The 24,116-nt window shown below is 42.0% G+C and overlaps 1 protein-coding gene across 2 annotated transcripts in view; it reads left to right on the forward strand.

Annotated features, from left to right (window-relative positions):
* DGKB (diacylglycerol kinase beta) overlaps positions 1-24,116 on the forward strand; it is a 534,249-nt gene that overhangs the window by 146,142 nt on the left and 363,991 nt on the right. For both annotated transcript variants that reach the window (XM_045008243.1, XM_045008242.1), the window contains 4 exons: positions 770-910; positions 7,059-7,108; positions 10,706-10,780; positions 11,994-12,113. In XM_045008243.1, the coding sequence (XP_044864178.1) occupies positions 770-910; positions 7,059-7,108; positions 10,706-10,780; positions 11,994-12,113 (386 nt within the window). The remainder of the gene's footprint in view (positions 1-769; positions 911-7,058; positions 7,109-10,705; positions 10,781-11,993; positions 12,114-24,116) is intronic.

Raw genomic sequence — 24,116 nt, forward strand, 5'->3', positions numbered from 1 at the left:
TAGTCCATCTAACTTCCAGATTGAAGCATGAGGATTGACAGTGCTGAAATTTGTATCTGACAAATGTATTAGCACTAGTTTGACTTATAAGTATTTCTATTATTATTATTAAAACTGGGATATTTATTTTCATAATATCTAGTGGCAGGGATTTTGATCGTTTAATTATTTGTTGCTCTGACACATGGATGACTCTGCCACTGGCAAGGGTACAAATTGAGGTGGCATGAAAGAGCATTATATGACAACAAGCATCTTTGAATAGGGAGCAGCTTGTGAAGCTACATAATTTAGGAGGCCCATGGAGCTTCTACAGGGCCGCTGGAATTCAGGCAAATTTGGGCTGGATTGTGACATCACGTAGGGGGAAAAACAATAACATATCCACTAAGTGAAATAAGGGTATTCAACAAAAACTACTACACAGTCAAATGACAACAGATCACTCTAAATGGAAAGAAACTCAGTGAGTCCCAGAATTCCTTTCTTTGTTTCCTGTTGCAGGGAAGTGTTTTGTTTTCTACCTGTGTATTTTATTGTTTTAGTCCTCTTTTGTGAGACCCGTAACAACATCTTAATTCTGTTTTTTGGGGTAAATGTGAAATAGAACTGTAGATGTTTCAACTGTCAATTGATCTATTTATCTAAATATTAATTAAACCCCATTATGTCTTTTAGGACTATAAGTATAATTATATTCAAGAATCCTGGTTTTGATTCCCTATTTATGTAGTTAATAAAGATAACAAAGCATATGTATTATTTCCAGGTTTGAGAATTAATAAAGGTACCACTACATCACGACCTGCTGCTCCTGCCAATTTACATGTACCAGATGTAATCCAGTTGAAAGACATTGTTTGCTATTTGTCTCTGCTTGAAAGAGGAAGACCTGAAGACAAACTAGAATGTATGTATATATTTTTTGTATCTGAGGAAAAAGCTGCTAAATTGGAGGGAATTAAAACAAAATCACAAAAGCCCCTAATAATTTGCTAATACATCCACCTGATTATAATGCTAGTAACAACAGTCATTGGTTTATTTTCAGCTTTGCAAACCTGAGCTGTACGCAGTCTTGAGGAAATTCTGAAATGGAAATTTCTGGCTCTAAATTTAAGACATAATGAAGTGTAGTTTTATCTTAAAAAAGTGACACTATAAAAAATGGTGTAGCAGAGTTCTGCATTCTTGTGTCTAGCTGATTTCCTTATCAAGTTTGCTCAGTAAGTTACAAGATGTATTTTTCCAACTTCCAGCCTCAGTAATTGACCCTGGGCTCTGACAAACTGGGTTCTTTCCATCTTGCACATCATCACTAGTAGTATAGGCTTTGCAGTCCAAATTATCCCCTTAGATATACCTTCACCCTGCACGGCCCCATTATCTCCATCAGTCATACCTTTGAAAATCCATGTAAGGCTAATGAGGATGCAAAGAGTCCTGTGGCACCTTATAGACTAACAGACGTATTGGAGCATAAGCTTTCGTGGGTGAATACCCACTTCGTCAGATGCATGTGTAGTGTGAGTGTAGACAATAGGGCTTCCAGATGTGTCTGGCTGGTGAGTCTTGCCCACATGCTCAGGGTTTAGCTGATCACCATATTTGGGGTCAGGAAGGAATTTTCCTCCAGGGCAGATTGGCAGAAGCCCTGGGTTTTTTTCGCTTTCCTCTGCAGCGTGGGGCATGGGTCACTTTCTGGAAGGTTCTTTGCACCTTGAAGTCTTTAAACCATGATTTGAGGACTTCAGTGGCTCAGACACAGGTTTGATACAGGAGTGGGTGGGTGAGATTCTGTTGCCTGCATTGTGCAGGAGGTCAGACTAGATTATCGTAATGGTCCCTTCTGACCTTAAAGTGTAAGATTCTATGTAGTTGAGATGTTAATATGGCCCGTATATCCTATGTTGCTAGTGGTTATCAGCAAGATGGAAAGGACCCAGTTGTGTGTCCAGGTGAGTCTGTAGGGCTAGCAGTTAGAAAATATGTCTTTACTTACAAACAAAGGCCTCAGTTCAGAAAAGCAATTAAATATATGCTTTAAGTTAAGCACATGCCTAAGCACCTTTCCTGAACAGAAATGCTTTCCTCAACCAGGACCTGAAAAGTTTGATATGGAAATCAATGAAACACAAAGAATATAGAACCCCACACTGTCATTCTTACAGTCAATTCTTGGGTTAGACTAACACACTGGCTACATCTGCACTTGGAGCTGGGGGGGTGATTTCCAGCTCGAGTAGACATACTCGCATTAGCTCTCACTGAGTTAACGCTCTAAAAATATTAAGGTAGCTGGGCTAACCTGGGCATCGTCTAGCTGCCCTTAATACGTACCCGTGGGGTTCAGGCAGGTTTTTGCTTGTGGCTAGTCCATGCCATCATTCTCCTCTGCCCGTGCTACCATGGCTACACTACTAATTTTAGAGTGCTAGCACAACAAAAGCTGGTGCAAGTATTTCTACGGAAGCTGGGAATCACACCCCCAGCTCTAAGTGTAGACTAAGGTCCTGCTGTCCTTACAGAGGCAAAAATCGTATTGATTTTGATGGGAGGTTTGTTTCCGTAAGAAATGCAGAATCAGGCCCTGATATTATACTATAGGTAATTATTCAGTATCACTACTGTAAAAATATAGACACTAGGCTCTATCTGCTGGAAATTTATATTCATTGCAAGTTTTAATGACCATGTCTCTTATAAACCTCCAAGTTTTCTAGTCTATAGCTAGCTTATAACTACAGCATACAAGGTCCTGATCCTGATAACACAGGGTTAGTGGGAATTTTGCCTGAGTAATGACTGTCCCAAATTTGCCAATATCATAGCACTGATATCGTATAAATGCTACAATATTCCAAGGTTAATGATGTATTGGATGTTTCTCTGCAACTCAAAACAAAATCTGTGGATTATGTGTTGATCCCATGAATAGGAAAATCTAAATTCCTAAGTCTTAATTCAGCAGACAATACGTTGAGCCCATCCAAGTGGCAGACTGTATAGGCCATTCCAGAATCCTAAAGCCCAGATCATCACCTTCAGATCCACATACAGAACAGGGGAAAGCTGCCTCTGCTGATCCCAGGGATCTGCATTGTGGGAGAAGGTAGTGACTGGGGTGCTAACCAAGACCCCAGGCAAGGATGCACATTTCCCCTATGGTCCTGCAGAGGTTCTCCATAAAAGATGTTGCAGTCTGGGGCTGTATTATCTTCTGTATGCAGTCTCCTTTCCAGAAGTTGCATTGCCAGAGAAGTCCCTGGTATTAAGATGCCAATGGAGCCCTGCTGCCAGGGAAAAGAGATTTGTCAGGGTACAGAGTTGCTGCAGAAGCACAAGACCCCTGATGGTGGTATCCTCTCACCAGTCCCCTGGTATCTACCAGATTTCAGAATGGGCCCCTTGGCCTATTCTGAGGTAAATCCTACCCTGATTGGACAATGTGGAGAATTGTCTGTGAGGGGGTTTTTGTGGAAATTTCATACCCTGGGACGCTCTGCCACAGAATACAGTCCAATAATTTCAATCACAGCCCTTGCACTATAAAATTGTTCTTAATACTGAAGAGATTTGATTGTGCTAATTTATTTGGGATGGAGATAAATATGTAATCATAATGATCATCAATTGACACATCACGCAGAATATAATCACTTGCTATAATGCTATAAGAAATGCTTTGATAAAAGAGTCTCCAAGTACAAGAACACAGAGTATTAAAAACAGGTCCATATGCATTTTATATTAAAAGTTATTTGGAGAGTTATCCTCATACTCAGTACAATATTTACATAAAACAGCTCAAAAATCTATTCTAATGTAGACGTAACTGGTTTTGCTTCCTTGAAATGCTGTTTTTTGATTATCAGGATTTTATTTGCTGTTCTATTTTTCTTCTACTACAAAGACTGGTGCATAAGGAAACCTGATTGAGATATTTGTGGTAATTAGTAGCATTTGAAAATGAAAGTGTACATAATTCAACTTTTTTAATTTACAAAACAAAAATCTGTAAATAAGTAGTTTACATATGCTTTGGGTGACCTTTGAGAACTAAAATTAATTGCATGAGATAAGCATATAAGGCTAACACTGAGATTATGTATTTTTGGTAATCACCTTCAACAGAGGAAAAATTTGTCTTATAATCACAGTATATTTCACCATGTAAATTAATGGTATTTACTAAATGAGATCCTGATCCTGCAAATATTTAAGTACTCAAGAAACTTTGCATGTGAGTAGTCTTGTTTGTAGAACCAGGAACTAAGTACTTACTAAAGTGAAAATTTTTTAGTTACATAACACAATGGGAGAACTCAATATAAAATAGTAGGAGAAAAAAAGAAAAAATAAGAGGTGGATTGATCTAACTGTGCCCATAAAGAAGTCAACGGTTTTCCCATTGTGTTCAGTGTCAGGAGAATTAGATCAAAACTGGATGCTTTTGAAAATCAGATCCAAGAGACACAAACGAGGGGAGAAGTTATGCTTTCAGATAAAATTTGAAATATGATGGAGACCCATTGAGGCAGAGAGATAAAAGTATGATATCATGATTTAATAAATGTTTTTAATAATTGGTTAATCATTTGTTATAGATTATCAAGTCCAACGGGTCAATAGGTTGCTTACAACTATTTATAACACCTTCTACTGATGTACTTAAAGCCATCTTTAATGCTATTACTCATATCTGTGATATGCTTAAAACACCTATTAATCATTTATTAACCCTTTATAAACTATTTATAAATGGAATTTTAATACAAAGCGTTATCTAAAATTGTGTGGCGGATCAGAGAGGAATATAATACTGACTGAAGAACTGAAGCTCTACAGATTCATATTGAATATGTTTGTGTTAATCAGTTTAATTCATTCAATTAGAGGGGAGGGATAGCTCAATGGTTTGAGCATTGGCCTGCTAAATCCAGGGTTGTGAGTTCAGTTCTTGAGGGGGCCACTTAGGGATCTGGAGCAAAATCAGTACTTGGTCCTACTAGTGAAGGTGGGGGGGCTGGACTCAATGACCTTTCAGGGTCCCTTCCAGTTCTATGATATATCCCTGTGCAGAGGATACTTAAATACTAATTTGAGGACCTAAGTGGAATTTAAATCATGCATGGGCCTGATTTAATCTACATTATATAAAATTGTTAACATTATTGGGATTCTGCTATATATTATAGCTATTTATTGATGCTTGTATATCAATAGTTATCTTTGTCTTGTACAGAGATACATATTTTCATGATTTAGTGCATTTTACTCTAGCACCATGTGTTCAACTTCGGTGTTGTATAAAACTCCCCAGCTGATGGTACTGTTAGAGACAGTATGAAATCCATTCTGGGAAGAGAAGGGGGATGGTGAAACAGTTTTCTTACCTTGAACTGAGAACTTTTAAGAAGATTTATTTTTCTTTAATTTAAACATTATCTGATGAGTCTCTTTCATTTTGGGAGATTCTGAAAGGGGTCATAAGTAAATCAGTTTCCTCAAATGTAGTGCAAGTGGCTGCTCAAGGGGTGAGACAATAAAGACAGACACTTTTATGCATAGGCACTGTACCTTTTAAGAGGTATTCAATGTCTTTACGCTCGCTATACCATTAGTTACAGAGAAGAATATGTGAGATGCTGCCTTTAAGATATTTACACTCACAAGGGGCCAAACAGTGTGCATTAAGCACGACCTATGGGGCAGAATGGAATTGCTCTCGAGCACCAATTCAGGAAAGCACTTTTGTGCATGCTTAAGTTCGTTCTGTTTTCTGTAGTAGAACTAGCTTATGTGCATACTTAAAATTAAGCATGTAATCAAGTGCTGAATAGAAATGAGCTCTTGAATTGGGCCCAGACATGTAAGCAAAATTTCAGACAGTGAGACCAGTGAGATGCTTTAAAGCTATGTCTACACTGCACTTTCATTGGTAAAACTTTAAACTGTCAGGGGTGTGAAAAAAAACACACCCCAACCAACAGAAGTTTTCCTGACGAAAAGCACCGGTGTGGACAGTGCTTTGTTGGTGGGAGACATAGTGATTGCTGCTCATTGGGGGTGGTTTTATTTTGTCAGCAGGAGAGACCTCTCCTGCCGACGAAGAGCGGCTACACTGTATACCTTACAGCGACACTGCTGTAGCGGCACAGCTTTGCTGCTGTAAAGTGTGCAGTTTAGACATAGCCTAAGAGAGCATTACAACTGACTTCAAAAGGAGCAGAACTGTGCCCAACAGCTCTATTTTATATATAGGGCCCTACCAAATTCATCATCCATTTTTGTAAATTTCACTGTCATAGCATTGTAAAAATCTTGAATTTCGTGCTTTCAGACATTTAAATCTTAAATGTCACGGTGTTTTAACAACCATGAATATGTATTTTTAAAACAGCAAAATATAAAAATGTAAAGTCCTTAAGACTCAGCATTTCTCAAACTGCCCAGCTCTGGAGGCTGCAGCCCCACCAGAAGCAGCTCAGAGGTAAGGGTGGCATGGTATGCTGGCAGCAGTATTGCCACCCTTATTTCTGCACTGTTGCTGGTGGCGGCGCTGCCTTCAGGGATGGGTGTCTGGCTAGCAGCCGCCACTCTCCAGACACCCAGCTCTGCAGGATAGGGTAAAAGTACACAAAAGACCAGATTTCATGGGGGAGACCAGATTTCACAGTCCGTGACATGTTTTTCACATCCATGAATTTGGTGGAGCCCTAATTATATACCAATATTGTGAACTCAGTGAAACCAGGGAAAATTTTACTTTGTAGGTATGGAAAGTATATTTACTGTTGCATTCAGCTGACCTGAAAACTAATTTCAATAATTTCCAATGGTACAATTAGCTAATGAGTAAGCATTTGTAGAGCCGCTATCATCATAGTGGACTAAAAGCACAGTGAGAGTGCAAGAGGAGGCCAGCAAATTTTCTATAGGTATAATCAGGATCCCCGTTTCAAGTTAGACATTAATTCTCTGTCTTGCTCTAGAGTTAAAGGAAAATGATGTACATCTTACATTTTTTTTTCTAATTGTCCCCTTTTTTTTTTTAGTTATGTTTCGCTTGTATGACACAGATGGAAATGGGTACTTGGACAGTTCGGTAATTTTATTTCTATTGACATATTATACTAGCATGAACTGTAATAGTGTATTTGTATGAATCCATGCAGAACGCACACTGGATAAACAGAAGTAATAACTGTGTATAATAAAAATATTTGTCATCCAGGATATTTTGAGGCTACTCCTAACAATTTGTCCTTCTGCTGAGCATATCCACTTCCCCTCCACTTCCCCCTCAACTATAAAGATAGTCAAATGTTGAATCTCCCACTGTGAAATCATTCTTCTGATTTTTAGTTGTAACATTTTACTGCAGGAGGCAACTTAACACAGCTCCCAAAACCCCTTTGTACTTATTGGGAGCTGTACATGAAAGAGCTATTTGTAGGGTTTCACTAAGATGGAAGAAAGGTGAGGCTCAACTTTCTGGGAGAAGGTAACAGCAGAAGATGAAGGGGAAAGGCTAGCATGTTCAGAGAGGCCAGGAATGAGGATACATTGTTAAAGGAGAAGTTTAGGAGTAGTGCCTCATTATACAATTAAGAGAACGTCAGAGAAAGTCATCAGAGAGATGTTCAAGAAGTGTGTGGCTTGTGGGCAGAGCTGGCGCTAGGCATAAGCAGATAAAGCAATTGCTTAGAGCCCTGAACAGCTCAAGGGGACCCACTGCTCACTTTTTATTATAAAAACTTGCCTGTTTTAGTATTGTTTGTTGTGGTGGGGGGGGGAGGCTAGGACCGGCTCTGTTTACAGGTATTGGGAAGGAGCAAAGACTAGCAAATTATTGGAAATGGGGATAGGGCAGGCATCTTTGTCTTTTGCTTCCTCTTCCCCCCCCCTCCTCCCCCTCCTCCGAAAAAAGGGGAGGCAGGAAAAGAGAGAGATTGGCATATAGGAGGAAATAAAGTAATAGGACATACACTTAAACTGGTACTGATAGTGTTCTAGGGCCAGACAACGGGGGTTTTAACAAATATCAGCCAACTAATGTGTAAGGGATAGAAGGTAGGATCATAGATTAGGTTCTCGAAGCTTCTAGCACCCTGTAGAATGAGTGTGAAGAGGTTCTATTTTCTTATTTCCATTCACAGGCTGAAACAGTGGCTATAGGGCTAGATTTCATCTCCCCAACTGTGTTACACTCCCCTCTCCTCCCCTTACCTACTCAGACTTTGTGCTGGAGTGAATTTGACCCAGTGGTATGAACAGACATTTTCCAGTGGGCAAAACACCATGTTAGCACAATTCAGAAGAGAGAACCAATTTAAATATGCCTTTCATTGAATTAAGTAAGGATCAGTGACAACTCAAAGGAGGGAAGGCATGGTGCCCAATGCTAATATACAGGTCAGAACATAATATACAGTTGATCTTTAAATTTAATCAGAAGAAATTCTATCCCTGATTAAAACATCACCCTTCATAAAGGATGCACTCTTAATGCACTCTTGGATGTTAATAAAAATATGAATTATGACAATGTGAAGAGTTTTTTGGAATGTAAAAATCACATTTTAAAGTCCACATTTTAAGGACTAAGCAAAAGTAAGATTATTCAGGGATAAAGTGTCCTTGTTTCTCCACAGTATGTCTTCTGCCTTGTTCTTGTAAGCTTTTTCAAGAACAAGCTTACAGAAAATGAAGAGGCTGGTGAGAGGATTAGAGAGCCTTCACTAAGTAGTATAAATTAATGCAATAACTATACTAAAAAGGGTTAGAAACTTTTTTTTTAAAATGAAAGGTTGGGTTCTGCAGAAAACATAAATAACTGCAGAAAAATATTGATGGGAACTCTTTCAAACATTGATGTCTAAAGTGTGCCTGTAAAATCACCATGAGTAGCTCCCATTGTGTGTGTATCTGAGCAGTTGTGCATCCAAGCATGCATCCAGTTGCATGCACAACTACTGATTTTGTGTGTATGTATTTTGCAGGTGCAACTTTGATGCCAGTGTTTGAGAGTTTGTTCCAAAAATTTTGTGGCCAAATTCATGTTGCCTCTTGTTCATAAGAAAGAAAAAAGGAGGGTAAGCATGGTACAACTTGTGTACCTTATTCCTAGCTCCCCTAAGACCCATGGAATTCACACTCCATAGATGCATTCCAGGAGGAATCTGAGGTCAGGAAGCATATTATCTTCAAGTGTGTGTTTCTTGAACCCCTGTGTGCCCTTCCTTGCTGGCATTACTTGTTGGCTGCACGTGTAGGAAGTGGTTGTGGTGATGGCGGTGGCAAGGGAGGCGGTTATAGGAACTCTGGTGTTTTGAATAATGTTGCAAAATAATGCCATTTTTGTTGAGCCTTACACTTTATGGCCATTTTCTGAAGTATTGGCAACTTGGACTGCAACTGGAGTTGAGTCCTTAGCGCCTCTGAAAATAAAGGCCCCATAGAAATAATTGTAATAATAGTATATATTCGCTTGCACTATTTTGAGAGCAGAAGTGAAGAAGGGCTGAATGTGCCGCTCCCCACCCCCAACATGCATGCTTTTCTTATGGATGTCAAGTATCAGAGGGGTAGCCGTGTTAGTCTGGATCTGTAAAAGCAGCAAAGAGTCATATTGCACCTTATAGGCTAACAGACGTATTGGAGCATGAGCTTTCATGGGTGAATACGTTGTGCTTGCATCCGACAAAGTGGGTATTCACCCATGAAAGCTCATGCTCCAATACGTCTGTTAGTCTATAAGGTGCCACAGGACTCTTTGCTGATTTCATATGGATGCAATTTATACTTGGCTTGAGTGCTGACCCTAGAGCAAAGGGGCAGATTCTTAGCTGGTGTAAACTGTCATAGCTCCATTGACTTCAGTTTACAGTAGTTGAGGATTTGCCCCCAGGTTTGTACAAATATCTAAATGGTAAGTGTACCAAACTTACAATAGCATTAAAACATACCCATATCTTATAATATACATTACCCAAAAATGTTAAAATACCATTTGCATACATTAAGTTCCTGTGATCCTGAAACACTCAAGCAAACCTTGTGGGGTTCATACCTTGGTGAACCAAACCCATGGATTTAAATTAATGACATTTTGTGGAACTGAAATCAGCACGGGGGAGATAACACCGCACATTTGAAAGAACATGTTTCAGTGAGAGCAAATCCTTACTAGTCTTGCTTCCAACAGCACAAGTCATCCCAGTTACGTGATAAGCATAAGTTACACCTGACCAAAGCATCTACAAAATGTGAGTTGAGGTCCTCCTTTTTCTCTGAAAGATATCCTTTCACCAAGGTCAAACACATACACGCAAAAACCTCACCCTAAAATATTACCTTCTTAAAATAATTAAAAGTAACCCTTTTATTCTGCTTAATGGAGTCCCCAAAGGATATTTATTTCTGATTTTAACTTTTACTAGTAATTATATTGATATTCAAATATATAGCATATAACTGCTGATTGAATATTTTTACTATATACTTTGATGTAGTAAATGGTTTGAGGTTTAAATTGTTGTTTTGTTAAAATATACATTTAATATTTTCATCCATAGAGATGATACATCCAAATACACTGTTAGTCTATATTAAAACAATTATAAACTATATATCTGAATTGTAAGAAAATCAGCCAGTCTGATATTTCATTAAAATATCTTTGTTCTTTTTTCCTGCCTAGGAGCTAGAAAATATCATCACTCAAATGATGCATGTTGCAGAATATCTTGAATGGGATGTCACTGAACTCAGTCCAGTAAGTATTTTGTCAGATCATTGATGCAATTAATTCTGGAAAACATTCTGTAATGGACCATGAATATCTGTGATATTAATACATATATTGAGTAGTAAATATAATAATAGTTGTTACTTCTTTCTGAGGCTGCCATTCAGCCCTTTCCTAATCTTTTTCCAATGAGGACAACATAGCACTATGGTCATAAGTCTGAAATATATGCCCTCCACTAAAGTTTAAGGCTTTCTCCCCATTACATTTAGTAATTCACCTTCTCAGTGTGCCTGGCACATACTTAACCCAAAACCCATGAGAGGCAGGAACTATCATCTGTGTACAGCACACCTAGTACAATGGGTCCCAAACTGTGGAATCTACCCAGACCAATCAATGTTAGTGCACTTTAGAAATCCCCACAACCCACTCCATAGTCTGTATTACTGCTCCATATAGACAAACCCTTAGATGCAAGCAACCATTTCTGGTATTTTTACTGGATTTATTAGCTAAACATTGATTTAATTTTTTTATTTGTTTTTATTGGTGATGTTTTCTTGGTGCTTATCAGTCAAAACTAAATTCAGAAGCCATAAAAACAGAATTTAAGTGATGCATAGGGCCTTGTGCTAACCTTGGCTCACAGTGAATTTTTCCCAAAGCTTTATCCTGCCATAGAATCCTAAGAATCTGTAATGCTACAAAGATGGTAATATGAAACTATAGTATATAATGTCACTACTAGAGCTAAATAAAAATAGTAAGCATATTTCACAAAAAAAATCATTTTCTTGAAGTTTTTGTTGAAAACTGGAAAATGTAATATTTCAGGTTCCCTGTCTCCATTATCTCCCTATTTATTTATTTGCTTTCCGCCAACCCAAGCAAAATGGAGGAAAGAGGGAGGAGAAAACAGAAAATACGGGGGTCAATAAAAATTATGGGATATTTAATTTTTGTTTCAAAATTTGAAAATGTTGAAAAAAATTCCACAAAAATATTTTTAAATGTCCTTTTTTAATTGAAAAAAAAAGTTATACCAGTTCTAATAAGGACCTATGTTTGGGGGAGAGGTGAGGGGTAAAAAGACTTTAAATACCTTTCTTCCAAAGTTGCCACACAGGATATATTTTACTTGGCTTTTTCCTTCACAAAGTGGGTGGCTCAGGGTTAATGCATATTTTTATTGTTTTAGAATATCCAATTTATAGGATTTTTTTTTTTAAATCTACAGATCCTTCATGAAATGATGGAAGAAATTGATTATGACCATGATGGCACAGTATCTCTGGAGGAATGGATCCAAGGCGGAATGACGACAATCCCACTCCTGGTGCTCCTTGGATTGGAGAATGTGAGCATTAGTCTAGCAATGTCCAAAGGGTAACTTGTGGGTCAGATGTGGCCCGAAAACTAATATATTTGCAACCTGCCACCACCTTCATCTTAGCTATGGAACTATGACAGGCAGAGACTATCCAATAAGTAGCTACCTCAGGGGGAGCAGCTGATCCCAGGATGGAGAATTACATAATGAGACCTATTATCATATTAAGAATGAAAACAACTGTAATATTAATTTTATATCAGTTGGATGCAGCTGTTGTATTGTTGGCAAATTGCCAATGCCGTTGGCCTTCTTGCCTTTGGGCACCTCTCTCTTAGCATATATCTCAGGTGTATGATTTTGATATAAAAATATTAGTACTGAAAATCATCTGTAGTACTTTACAGACACTTAAATGGAGATATTAAAGAAGTCCCTCCACCCCAAATCAAGCCCAGAGTATTGCAATTATGCAATCAGTTCTATGATATTGTTATGAAGGTCGGTTAAGTTGAGCACTTTCTGTTGCTAAATGTATAACAATATAATAGTTTTTTATCATAGGATCTCAGATTTATTCATAAATATTATTGATTAAGCCAGTGAAGGAGGTATTCCTTGGTAAATATTATTTTCTTCTTTTTATATGTGTGGAACTGAGGCACAGAAAGATTGTTACTTGGCTAATATCACAGAATAAATCGCTGTCAGAAATGGGTTGCCCTTTTTCCTGACTCATATTCCTAGATTCATAGTTAGATTCATAGAGTCCAAGTCCAGAAGGAACCATTGTAACTATCTAGACTGACCTGTATAGCACAAGCCACACAGCTCCCCCCCAAACAGTTCCTAGAGCAGATCCTTTAGAAAAACATCCAGTCTTGATTTAAAAGTTGTTAGTAATGGAGCATCCACCATGATCATTGGTAAATTGTTTCAGTGGTTAATAACCCTCACTGTTAAAGATTTACCTTGGATTTCCAGTCTGAATATGTCTAGCTTCAACTTTCAGCCATTAGATTGTGTTATACCTTCCTCTGATAGATTGTAGAGCCCATTTATTAAATATTTGTTCCCCAAGTAGGTACATAAAGACTGTAATCAAGTCACCCTTTAAGTTTCTCTCTGGGTATCTTTACGCTGGGGAGAGAAAAAAACCAATAAAAAACTAAAACACCTCCAAGGAGTGTATTACTCCTTTTGGCCACAGCATCAGACTAGAAGCTCATGTTTAGCTGAATTGAATAGTAAGCAGTGCTGCCTCTCATATAATGGATATAGAAAGTCTATATGCTGCTTTTCATTGTGATATGGAATGGCTGTTTTCATAGACTATTAGGGTTGGAAGGGAGCTCAAGAGATCAGCTAGTCCAACCCCCTGCTCAAAGCATGACCAATCCCCAAATGGCCCCCTCAAGGATTGAGCTCACAATCCTGTGTTTAGCAGGCCAGTACTTAAACCACTGAGCTATCTCTCCCCCTGCCCCTAGACACTATAGTTTTCAGTGGGCAAACTTCACTCATTTAGAATTTGAATCTGCCTTATTCCATCTTCGATTAATGTAAGTACTTCTCTATAACATTATTGCGTGAGTATACTGAAGGCAGAAGCTGAAATATTCCAGTGGTGTACATGCTGAATATAAGCCTGGAAAATACTAAATTAGATTAAACAAATGACTTAGACTGTCATAACTTATTTAAACATTTCTCCTTCCGAAATTTTCTTTTAAGGAAAAAATTGATAATTGATATTTTCCTAAGCCACTCCAGCAATCAGAATTCCCTAGCATTCTGAAGTACTTCAGTGTGGATGTGCATCAGTATTTTGTCTATCCAGGAATATTTGGATTTATGTGGGAAAAATTTAAATACACAGTTCTGAGCAAACACTTATCTAACTTATGTGAAGTTTATTTTTGATCAGTTAACAAAATAATATTGAGGGGACTCCATAAAGTTTTATTTCTTGAAGACTAGTATAGGTGGTTAATGGAAACTGTAGTGCTTTACACTGTATTATTGTTCATGGATGGATAGGCCACCAACTCAGGGGACTACACAAGCTGCATCATTGGTCTACCAGGAAAAGTAGTGTAAAACTACCACAGGAATGGTGAAAGGTTCTAACATTGCCCCCATTTTTTTTTCTTTTATCTTTTTTTTTAGAGGAAAATTCCTGTTGGTCCAATGGAATCATACAGCTGTTTCTAGAGGAAAGTCAATATTTCACATTTTCCATTGAACCAGCAAAAAGTTACCTTTACTGTTAGGTTTACAATTTGTGTAAATCTTGAATGGTCAAATCTAGATATATTTTTGGATACTGAAAAGTAAAGTAATATGAAACTGTTTATCCCTGTCCTCCAGAATAATTTACAAAGAAAACATAAGATAGATGACAAAATGATAGATTACATAATTGTGGGAATGGTCTGAGAAATATTTCTATTTGATAAAGATGCTGCATAGTTGTGACACTACATAATACTTCTGGGGGAGTTCTGTGCCAAAAAAAATAAAAATTTGGAATCTGAGCACAATATTTTAAAATTCTGCAAATTTTATTTGTCAATAAATAAATGTGCAGGCTCCAGCATGGCAGTGGGCAGCACTGGACACTGGCTACATGGAGGTGGGAGATCACCCTGCAGCCCTCTCACTCCTGGGACATGGACTTGGCAGTGGGGCTGAACTCAACCCTGACACAGAGCAAGGGCTGGGCCTGCCCCAGAAATATCCCAGGATCCTGTGCCAGGTGCACCAGGTGTGGACAGGCAGACTCAGTCTGGCAGGATCCAAGTGTGGAGGGTCTTAGTGTGTGTGGCGATCGAGGTCTGGGTTGAGAGGGTTCTCTGTGGGGCAATCTGGGTATGGGCGGCTCAGTGAGGGGATCCAGGTGTGTGTGGGATCTGGATGCACAGGAGCTTGTTGTGGGGTTCTGGGTGGAGGGGGAATGGGATTCTGCTGAGGGATCCAGGTGAAAGTGGTTGGGGTTCAGCAGGAGGGGTCTGGGTGTGGGGGGGGGTCTCAATGGGGGTGTCTGAGGGAGAGGAGTTTGGTGGGGTGGGGATCTGGGTGCAGCTGGTTGGGGCTCAGTGGGGTGGGGGACCAAGTATGGGGGTCTAGTCAGTGTGATTCAGACATGTAGGGGGTGGGGCTTGTGGGGATAGGATTTCGATTACGGGAGACTCAACAGAAGGTGGTCTGGGTACAGGGGTAGATGTCCTGATGCAGGGGATAGGGTTGGCAAGGGGTGGGCGGGGTGTGTGTGTCCGGGTGCAGGGAGGTTGGGCTCAGCAGGGGGGTCTGGGTGAAGGGGTAGGGGTCCAGATACAGGAGGGAGGGGCTCAGCAGGGGTCCGTGTGCAGGAGGAGTGGGGCTCAGCAGGGAGGGCCGGGTGCAGGGGGGTAGGGGTTTGGGTGGGGGAGTTCTTGGTGCATAGGGGGCTGAGGCTCAGCAGGGGGGTGGTCTGAGGATGAGGGGCTCAGGACTGAAGCAGAGGGTTGGGAGGGGGGAGGCCTCTGGCTGGGGGTATAGGGTCTGAGGTGGGGTTAGGGATGAGGGGTTTGGGGTGCAGGAGGGTGCTCAGGGGCTATGGCAGGGAGAGAGGACTCCCCCCAGCTCTCTCTCCTCACAGCAGCACCTGGGCTGGGATGGAGAGGCGCCTCTCCCCGCTGCAGCAGCTCCAGGGCTGGGGCCACAGGAGAGGCGCCCCTCCCTCGGCCCCTGCAGGTCCAGGTTGGGGCTGGGTACAGGGAGGGGCGCCCTGGCCGAGACAGGTCTGGGCCGGGGCTGGCTTTGGGGAGGGACTCCCTGTGACAGAGCCGGGCCGGGCCGCCTAGGTTTGGGCTGGGCCGCTGGGTTTGGGCCAGGCCACCATGGCTGGGTTGAGACTGGGCCGTCCCGGCCATGGCTGGGTTCAAGCCATGCTGCCCCAGCTGCAGTTGGTTCCGGGCCAGGCCTTCCGGGTTCTGGCCGGGCCGCCCCGGCCGTGGCTGGGTCTGGGCCAGGCTGCCCCCAACCATGTGTTCAGATCCAGGCCAGGCTGCCTGGGTTCGGATCCGGGCTGCCCCAGCTGTGGCAGGTCTGGGCCACAGCATAGTTGGGGCGGGGGGGCCACCCCAGCCATGGCATATTGGGGGTTGTATTCGGTTGGGGCCAGGGGAGGAGCGTCCCTTCCCCCGGCCATGACAGGTCCCTGGGTGGGTTCCCTGAGTGCTTGTGCAGAGCTAAATAGGGTGTTGCGTGGCTGTGCAGCTTACAGGTAACTTAGGACCTGAGTATTGTTTACTTTTGAGTCTAATATGTCTCATGTATACCAATGGCTCCACAATTAAGTTGTATAAAAGTTGGGAGAGTAGTGAGCTTAATAGAACGCCACATGTAAGCACTTGTCTTTGGGATTGGCCTGACAGAAATTGTTGGAGGCTTCTCAGTGCATTTCCACTATCCCCAGCTCTGACATCATCTGAAAGAAAATGGTGTATTGATTGTCTTAATTCATTGATTTTAAGGCCAGAAAGGACCATTGTAATCATCATAACAAAGACACCGTTTCACCCTGTAATTCTTTCACCAAGATCAATAATGTGTGGTTGAACTAGTCCATATCTTTTAGAGAAACATCCAGTTTTGATTTAAAGATTAAAAGTGAATGAGAATCCACCTGATCCGATAGTAAGTTGTGCTAATGGTTAATCACTCTCAGTGTTAAAAAATAAGCGCCTTATTCTCACTATGAACGTGTGTACCTTCAACTTCCAACCATTGGATTTAGTTATGCCTTTTCCTGCTAGGTTAAAAAGTCCTCTTCTGTCAAATATTGTCTTCCTTTTTAGATACTTTTAAATCGTGATTGAGTCAGCTCTTAACCTTCCCCCCTCATCCCTCAATAAGCTCCTAAAGTCTTTTAATTGCTTAATATTGGGACAAATAGGGGTGGGGTTGTGGGGTTGCTTGGTTCATTTTTGGCTGTCTACAGGGGTTTTCTCTCTTGCTGAGCTATTCTTTCTCATTTTGTATAAAACGTACCTATGTCAATCAGTGAGACAGATCCTCAGTTGGTATATTTGGTCACAGTTCTATTGACTTCAATGGAACTATGACAATTTATATCAACTGAGGATCTGCCATGATACATTTATCACCTCTGTGTTACACCTATACTGTGTATATCCCTTAAAAGAAAACTAAAATGCTAACATAAAAACTATTTAAGATCTTAAATCACTAACAATCCTTTAATTAGTCTTTCTTACGGGAATAGCCATCTGAAAATAGTTAAAATGAAACAAGGAACTATATTACATAAATTGCAAGAATTAAAAAATGATCTTCTCTCTTTTTTTTTCCCCTTTATTTGCTTTATCCCTTTGTTCATTCTTTCTTAGCGCCTGATTCTGCAGCTGCACTGCAGGCAAAACTTTCATTGAAATAAATGGGAGTTGTGCCTGTGGAGCAGCTGCAAAATGGAGACCAGTAATTGTATTTGTATGATGCCTCTTGCCAAGGCAATCAGCATGGTGAACAAACAATTATAACACAATGCAATTAAATTTTAATTGCTAATTAATTATCTCTTGTTTTATACAATGCTTTGAAAATCTAAAGCAAGATCTGAATGTTGTGTATTACAAATACTGTTTTGTAATTTTTGTATTAAAAGGCCAGATTTTAGAATATTATATCTGGTTAATCACCAGTTAACCCTTTAGCTCTGGCTGAATGCATTCATCAAGCATCATATCTACTAAAACTGTTCCCATTAAACACCAATAATAACTATTCAATAACATTTGCTTAAATTGCTTCCCTTGGAGATGTTACAGTAAAGTAGCTCTGGTTCTGACTAAATGAAAATGTTTTGAGTGATTAAAAAAAGGGGAGTTAGAATGGAAACCATCATACAGTCTTAATTCTAATGGTTGCTGCTACTACCACCACTATGATAGTTTCACCTGTTTTATATAGTGCTTTCCATATGAGGATTTCAAAGTGCTTTAAAACCACTAATAAATTAAGCCTGATAACAGCACCATGAGGTAGCAAAGCATGTTCATCCCTCTCTTACAAATAGGGATTCTGAAGCACAGACAGTTTAAGTGATTTGTCCAAGGTCAAAAGGAAGTTTGTTGAAGGACTGTTTAAAGAATCCATATCTCCTGGTGTCTTGCACAGGTCTAAACTTAAAATGCTGCAGCAGCACCACTCTATCACTTCAGTGAAGATGCTACTATGCTGATGGGAGAGCTTCTCCCATTGCTGTAATTAATCCACCTCTTCAAGAAGTGGTAACTCTGTATCAATGGGAGAAGCCCTCCTGTCAACGTAGCAATGTCTACACCATGGCTTAGGTCAGGATAATGGCGTTACTCAGGTCTGGATTTTTCACACCCCTGAGTGAGGTAGTTATACTAATGGAAGTTTATATTGTAGACCTGACCCTAGCCTGCGCTTAGTATTTCTTCCGTTGATTTGATAGACAGTGTATGAAAAGCTACAAGAAATCAAAGGTGGGGAATGTAGTAATTGGCCATGGGTTCTGTTCTTAGCTCTGCCAGTGATTTGTGATGTCATTTTCAGCTTCCTGACTGTTAAGATCAGTTAGGATTTGGAGTAATCTCCAAAGTGGAGTGTTGGAAGCCCCTTACATGAGAGATACTTTAGATGGGACAACACATTGCTAAATTCATAGGTGCAGACAGTGTAGCTTAATCACCCTCAGGACTGCATAGAGTGGATTATGTCTCTAGAACTTCTTCCTGGCCTTGGCCAAGTTTTCCATCTAGAAGCTCAAGCACTGGGAGACTTTCTGGGCCCGTATGGCCATTTTCCTTTCACTCCTCCATTTCTATATCTGGGCAGAGTTCCAATGAGCTATGTCCCCTGATTCCTGTGATCTTTTCTCTGAGCAGTGGGTGTCATCTGAGGTTCTCTGATTAGTATCCTCCGCTTGTACAATGTGGTTAATCATTTAATCCCACTACCAGTCCTAGACTTTTGTGTTTTGTTTGTCCTGATTTTAATGCTGGTTTCTTTGTGGCTTCTCCCCTGTGACTGAGGGGTGGGCCATTGCTGTGCCAAGGGGAGGGCCTCTATCTCGGGCCCTGACAGTCTCTCATGGAGAGCGAGATTCCCCTTTTGGGGTGCCTCCACTCCAGCCTTGTTCTGCAACCTTCTGGGCAGTTAGTTGGTGATTCCTTCACAGAACAAGAGTACCCTGATACCTACTCTTTCTGCAATGAGATTAGGACCCTGTAACACACACTTACTTCCCAAGTGCCAGGCTGAAGCCCCTATTCTTCTCCTCCAGTACTTCCTTCTGAGTTTCTGGCAGTGTTTCTTCCCCTCTTCCTCCCCACCTGTCTGACCCATCCAAGACCCCACCAAGTTCAGGTACCTCCTCATTAATCACCTTCTTGTGTTCCCATTTGCCATATATAGTTCCAGAAGAAGGAAGGTCAGTCACAGAGAGATTCTGTGTAATTTTGAGACAATTATTCTTGCCCTCATTTATTCAGACATCTGGGCAGAATTCCATTGGGTGGTGTCCAGTTACTCCTTGGAACTCTGTGTGGAGAAGTTGGCATTGTCTGGAATACTCTGCTTGCTGTCCTGTACTAGCACGTTTTTATTATACCTTTGTTCACATCCCCATGATTTCACTTTTGATTTGTCAGTTTATACCTATTTGTGTTTGGTGCCTTTTCTTTTGTGGGCACGGGGTTACTGTCATTTCTATGGATGGGCCCACAAAAGGAAGGCCAATAGGCTAACAACTTTTACAAGCACTAGATTTACTTTCAAAAGCCTAGAGATACAAAGTGGGTCAGGTAATATAATTTAATTGAACCAACTTCTGTTGGTGAGAGACAAACTTTCGAGTTGCATAGAACTCTTCTAGTTGGCCTCGCTCACAAATCGAAGTTGGTCCAATAAAATATATGACCTCACCCATCCTGTCTGTCTAATATCCTGGAGTTGACACAGCTACAGCAACACAGCTGACCCCTCTCTTCTGGCCTTCAAAAAAACCCCAGTCTCTGCAAGCTCATCATCTGGAGCAAGCTCCCTACAGACCAGAACACACCAACTCAAAGTGGCACCAGACCCTGCCAAAACAGCAGATGCAAACATATCTCCACTGCTACAATGATCAACACCCTTCCACAACACACCTTTCAAGATCCATGTGTCCTACACTTGCCTATCACAACATGTGGTGTACCTCATCCAGTGCACTAAATGCCCCAATGACACCTATGTGGGTGAAACTAGACAACTGCTATGCTCTCTAATGAACTCACAGGAAAATGATAAAAGACAAACAACCAGTCACCTATGGGCAGGGCCGCCCGGGGGTGGGGGGGTGGGGAGTGGGGCAATTTGCCCTGGGCCCCGCAGGGGCCCCCAAGAGAATGCTCTGGCCCCGCCTCCGCCTTCCCCCCATCCCCCGGCGCCTCAGCGCACCACATACAGAAGCGTCCCTGGACAAAGCTAAAGCGGCATGGCTCCAGCGGGGCATGAGCTCTACCCTGCTCGTAGCCGCATGGTAAGGGGGCGGGGCTGTGAGCTTCGGGGCCCCACTGGAGCCACGCTGCTGCAGCGCTGTCCAGGGCCATTCATGGACGCGGCACGCTGAGGCTCCGGGAGACGGGGGAGGCAGGGGTAAGCAGCATGGCAGGGGGTTGGGGCCGGGGAGGGTTGGATAAGGGACAGGAAGGGGGCAGAAGTTCTGGGGGGTTGGTCAGGGGACGGGGAAAGGGGGGTCCGATTGTGGGCATTCCAGGGGTCTGTCAGGACTCAGCGGGGGGATAGGGGTTGGGGCAGTCAGGGGACAGGGAACGGAGAGATTGGTGGGGGGTGGGGTCCCGGGGTGGTGGTTGGGGAGGGGATCTCAGGGGGGTGGGGAGGGGACAAGGAGCAGGATGGGTCGGGGATTCTGAGGAGGGCAGTCGGGGGGGCAGGAAGTGGGTGGGGGTCAGATAGGGAGCAGGGCCAGGCTGTTTGGGGAGGCACAGCCTTCCCTACACTAAAGCTCATTCAGCAGTTTGAGGCTTGCAGACAGCTATTTAACACAAAGAGCCAAGCTGTTATCTTTTCCGTGAGGGAGGGATCACATGAGAAGAGCAATATCCTACATCACCTACCTCCTTCCCAACCCTACCAAGGGAGATCCCACTCCCCTGCATTCCCCGAGGCTCCAGAGGGGTTAATTCAGTGGTTTTCAAACTTTTGTACTGGTGACCCCTTTCACATACCAAATGTCTGAGTGTGACCCCCCCCCCTTATAAATTAAAAACACTTTTTTATATGTTTAACACTATTATAAATGCTGGAGGCAAAGCAGGGTTTGAGGTGGAGGCTGACAGCTGACGACCCCAGTAATAACCTCATGACCCCCTGAGGGGTCCCAACCCATAGTTTGAGAACCTCTGGGTTAATTTAATTTTAGCACCCCGTGTCCAATCACATGCATGTGCTATTTTGAGCATTTCAGTTTTCACAGCATAGGCGCATCCCAGATTCTGGAACAAGCTCAAATGTTCAGTTTGTGGAGTATGTACATAGTCTATACTAAAGACAAACCCACAGTAACCGTCTCCAGTTTGTGAGGGACTCCATTGAGCCAGTCTGTGGGAAACAGATAAATGCATGGAGGTTAAGTCCATTAATGGCTATTAGCCAGGATGGGTAAGGAATGGTGTCCCTAGCCTCTGTTTGTCAGAGGGTGGAGATGGATGGCAGGAGAATGATCACTTGACCATTACCTGTTAGGTTTACTTCCTCTGGGGCACTTGGCATTGGCCACTGTCAGTAGACAGGATATTGGGCTGGATGGACCTTTGGTCTGACCCAGTATGGCCATTCTTATGTTCTAAGATAAATGAACCCAAAGTTATGGAGACAGATATGAGTCAAGGAAGCCAGCAGAGTATCAGAAACCTGGAAGAATCTCTGACTGGATGGGCTCAGGCGTTTGGTCACAAACTGAGGTGGTTCAAAAGTTTTGGATTTTTTTTTAAGCAGAATTTTTTTATTGTTTCTTCAAACAAACACAGCAAGCAGCAAATATTTTGCTTCTGAAACCCCAAACCGAGTTCAGGTTTTGGCAGACTAATTTCAGCTTTTCAATTAAAAAACCCACAGCACATTTCGAAGGAAAGCAGACATTGTCTGTGATTTTTTCTGCTTTTTAAAAACCTCTACTTTTTGATCCGAAAAAGGTTTTGACAGAAAATATTTGTCCAACCCTTTTAATGAGCTTTAGTGCCTTTTAGCACTAGCTGATGCTGAGAACCAGTGGTACCTTGTAAAGGTGACTTGAAAAGAAGTTTTCTCAAAACTGGGTTTGTGCCGAGATGCGGAAGGTTTTTAAATGTTTATTTTTCCCAGGGCTTCCCTGAGGAGGGCAGGGAGGCAAGTGGGGCAATTTGCCTTGGGCCTCACAGAGGCCCTCACGAGAATATAGTGTTCTATAGTATTGCAACTTTTTTTTATGGAAGGGGCCCCTGAAATTGCTTTGCCCCAGGCCCCCTGAATCCTCTGGGCAGCCCTGCCTATGGGTGATCACTTTTCACAAAGTGATCACTCTATAACTGGCTGATCAGTCCTCATTCTCAACGGAAACCTGTACAACACTTTCAAAAGTTGAGCCTGGAAGCATAAATGCATAACTCTTCTAGACACTAAAAATCATGGACTGACTAGAGATACTGGTTTTATGGCTTATTATAACAATCTGTAACCCACTAACCAACTCCCCCACACTCCACCTGCTTCCCCTCCCACCCATCCTTTTCTCCCTGTGTGATGGGCCACTTCACCCTGAGTGGTCCCTTCAAATAAGTGTTAACTACCATGCTAAATAATCTGGTCCTTTTTGTTTTTAGCTGTGCCACTCTGATTAAGTTTCCCAAACCTGAAGAAGAGCTCTGTGTAAGCTCAAGAGTTTGTGTCTTTCACCAACAGAATTTGGCCAATAAAAGATATTACCTCACACACTTTTTCTCTCTAATTCCCTGGGACCGACATGTCTACACTACCACTGCATACAAAAGCCAAGGGATTTTGGAGCTGAATATTTTACATTTGCTCTCCTCTTGATTGCCACTAGATGTCATAATTGCACCACAGCTGCTATTTTGTTGCAACTCAGAAAGGATCTGCTTTGCTTTTCTATATAGTAAGAGAGAAATTCAACAGGAAGAAATGCCTTATAACTAAGGCTAAGATTTTGTCATGGATATTTTTAGTGAAAGTCACGGGCAATAAAGAAAAATTCACGGAAACTGTGACTTGTCCTTGACTTTTACTAAAAATATCTGTGACAAAGTGGGGATAAGCAGGTCCCCACACCACCTGCAGCGGGGCAGCTGCAGAGTAGCTAGGAGCTGCGAGGCCCCTGCTGCCTGCAGCAGCTGGGGCCTGCGGGGTACCCTGGAAGCTCCAGGGGTTCCCCTGCCACCCGTGGGGGCCGGGGGCTGTGGGGTACCCCCACCACCCAAAGCTCTGAGGGTCTGCAGTGGCCAGGAGCTTGGGGGTCCCCCTGCTGCCTGTGACAGCCGTAAGCTACAAGGTACCCCAATGCCTGTGGCAGCTGGGAGTTGAGGGGTGCCACCGCCACCCGTGGTGGCTGGAAGGTGCAGGCTTGGAGCTCCCTGGGCCGCCAGAGGTGGCAGTGGTATCCCGGAGCTCCCTGCCCCTGCAGGCAGTGGGAAACCCCCACAAATTCAGACCGCTGCAGGCTGACGTCCCAGAGGTCGCTGGAAGTCATGGATTCCATGACCTCCATGACTAAATCATAGCCTTACTTGTAACCTATATTTATTTGTATCACAAGTAATCTGAAAACAAATCACGTTTCTTTTTTAAATTACCCCTTTTAGTCTTAACCCATTACACCTACATTCATGAAACAGACACTGAACATCTGTAAAATACAGAATTGATCATCTCAGTGAGGTAAATACTATACAACCCAAGCATGACAAAGCTACAATTGAATTATAAGGACATTTCCTTGTG

Source organism: Mauremys mutica, chromosome 2 (assembly GCF_020497125.1).
Source record: "Mauremys mutica isolate MM-2020 ecotype Southern chromosome 2, ASM2049712v1, whole genome shotgun sequence".
NCBI classification, from domain to species: domain Eukaryota; kingdom Metazoa; phylum Chordata; order Testudines; family Geoemydidae; genus Mauremys; species Mauremys mutica.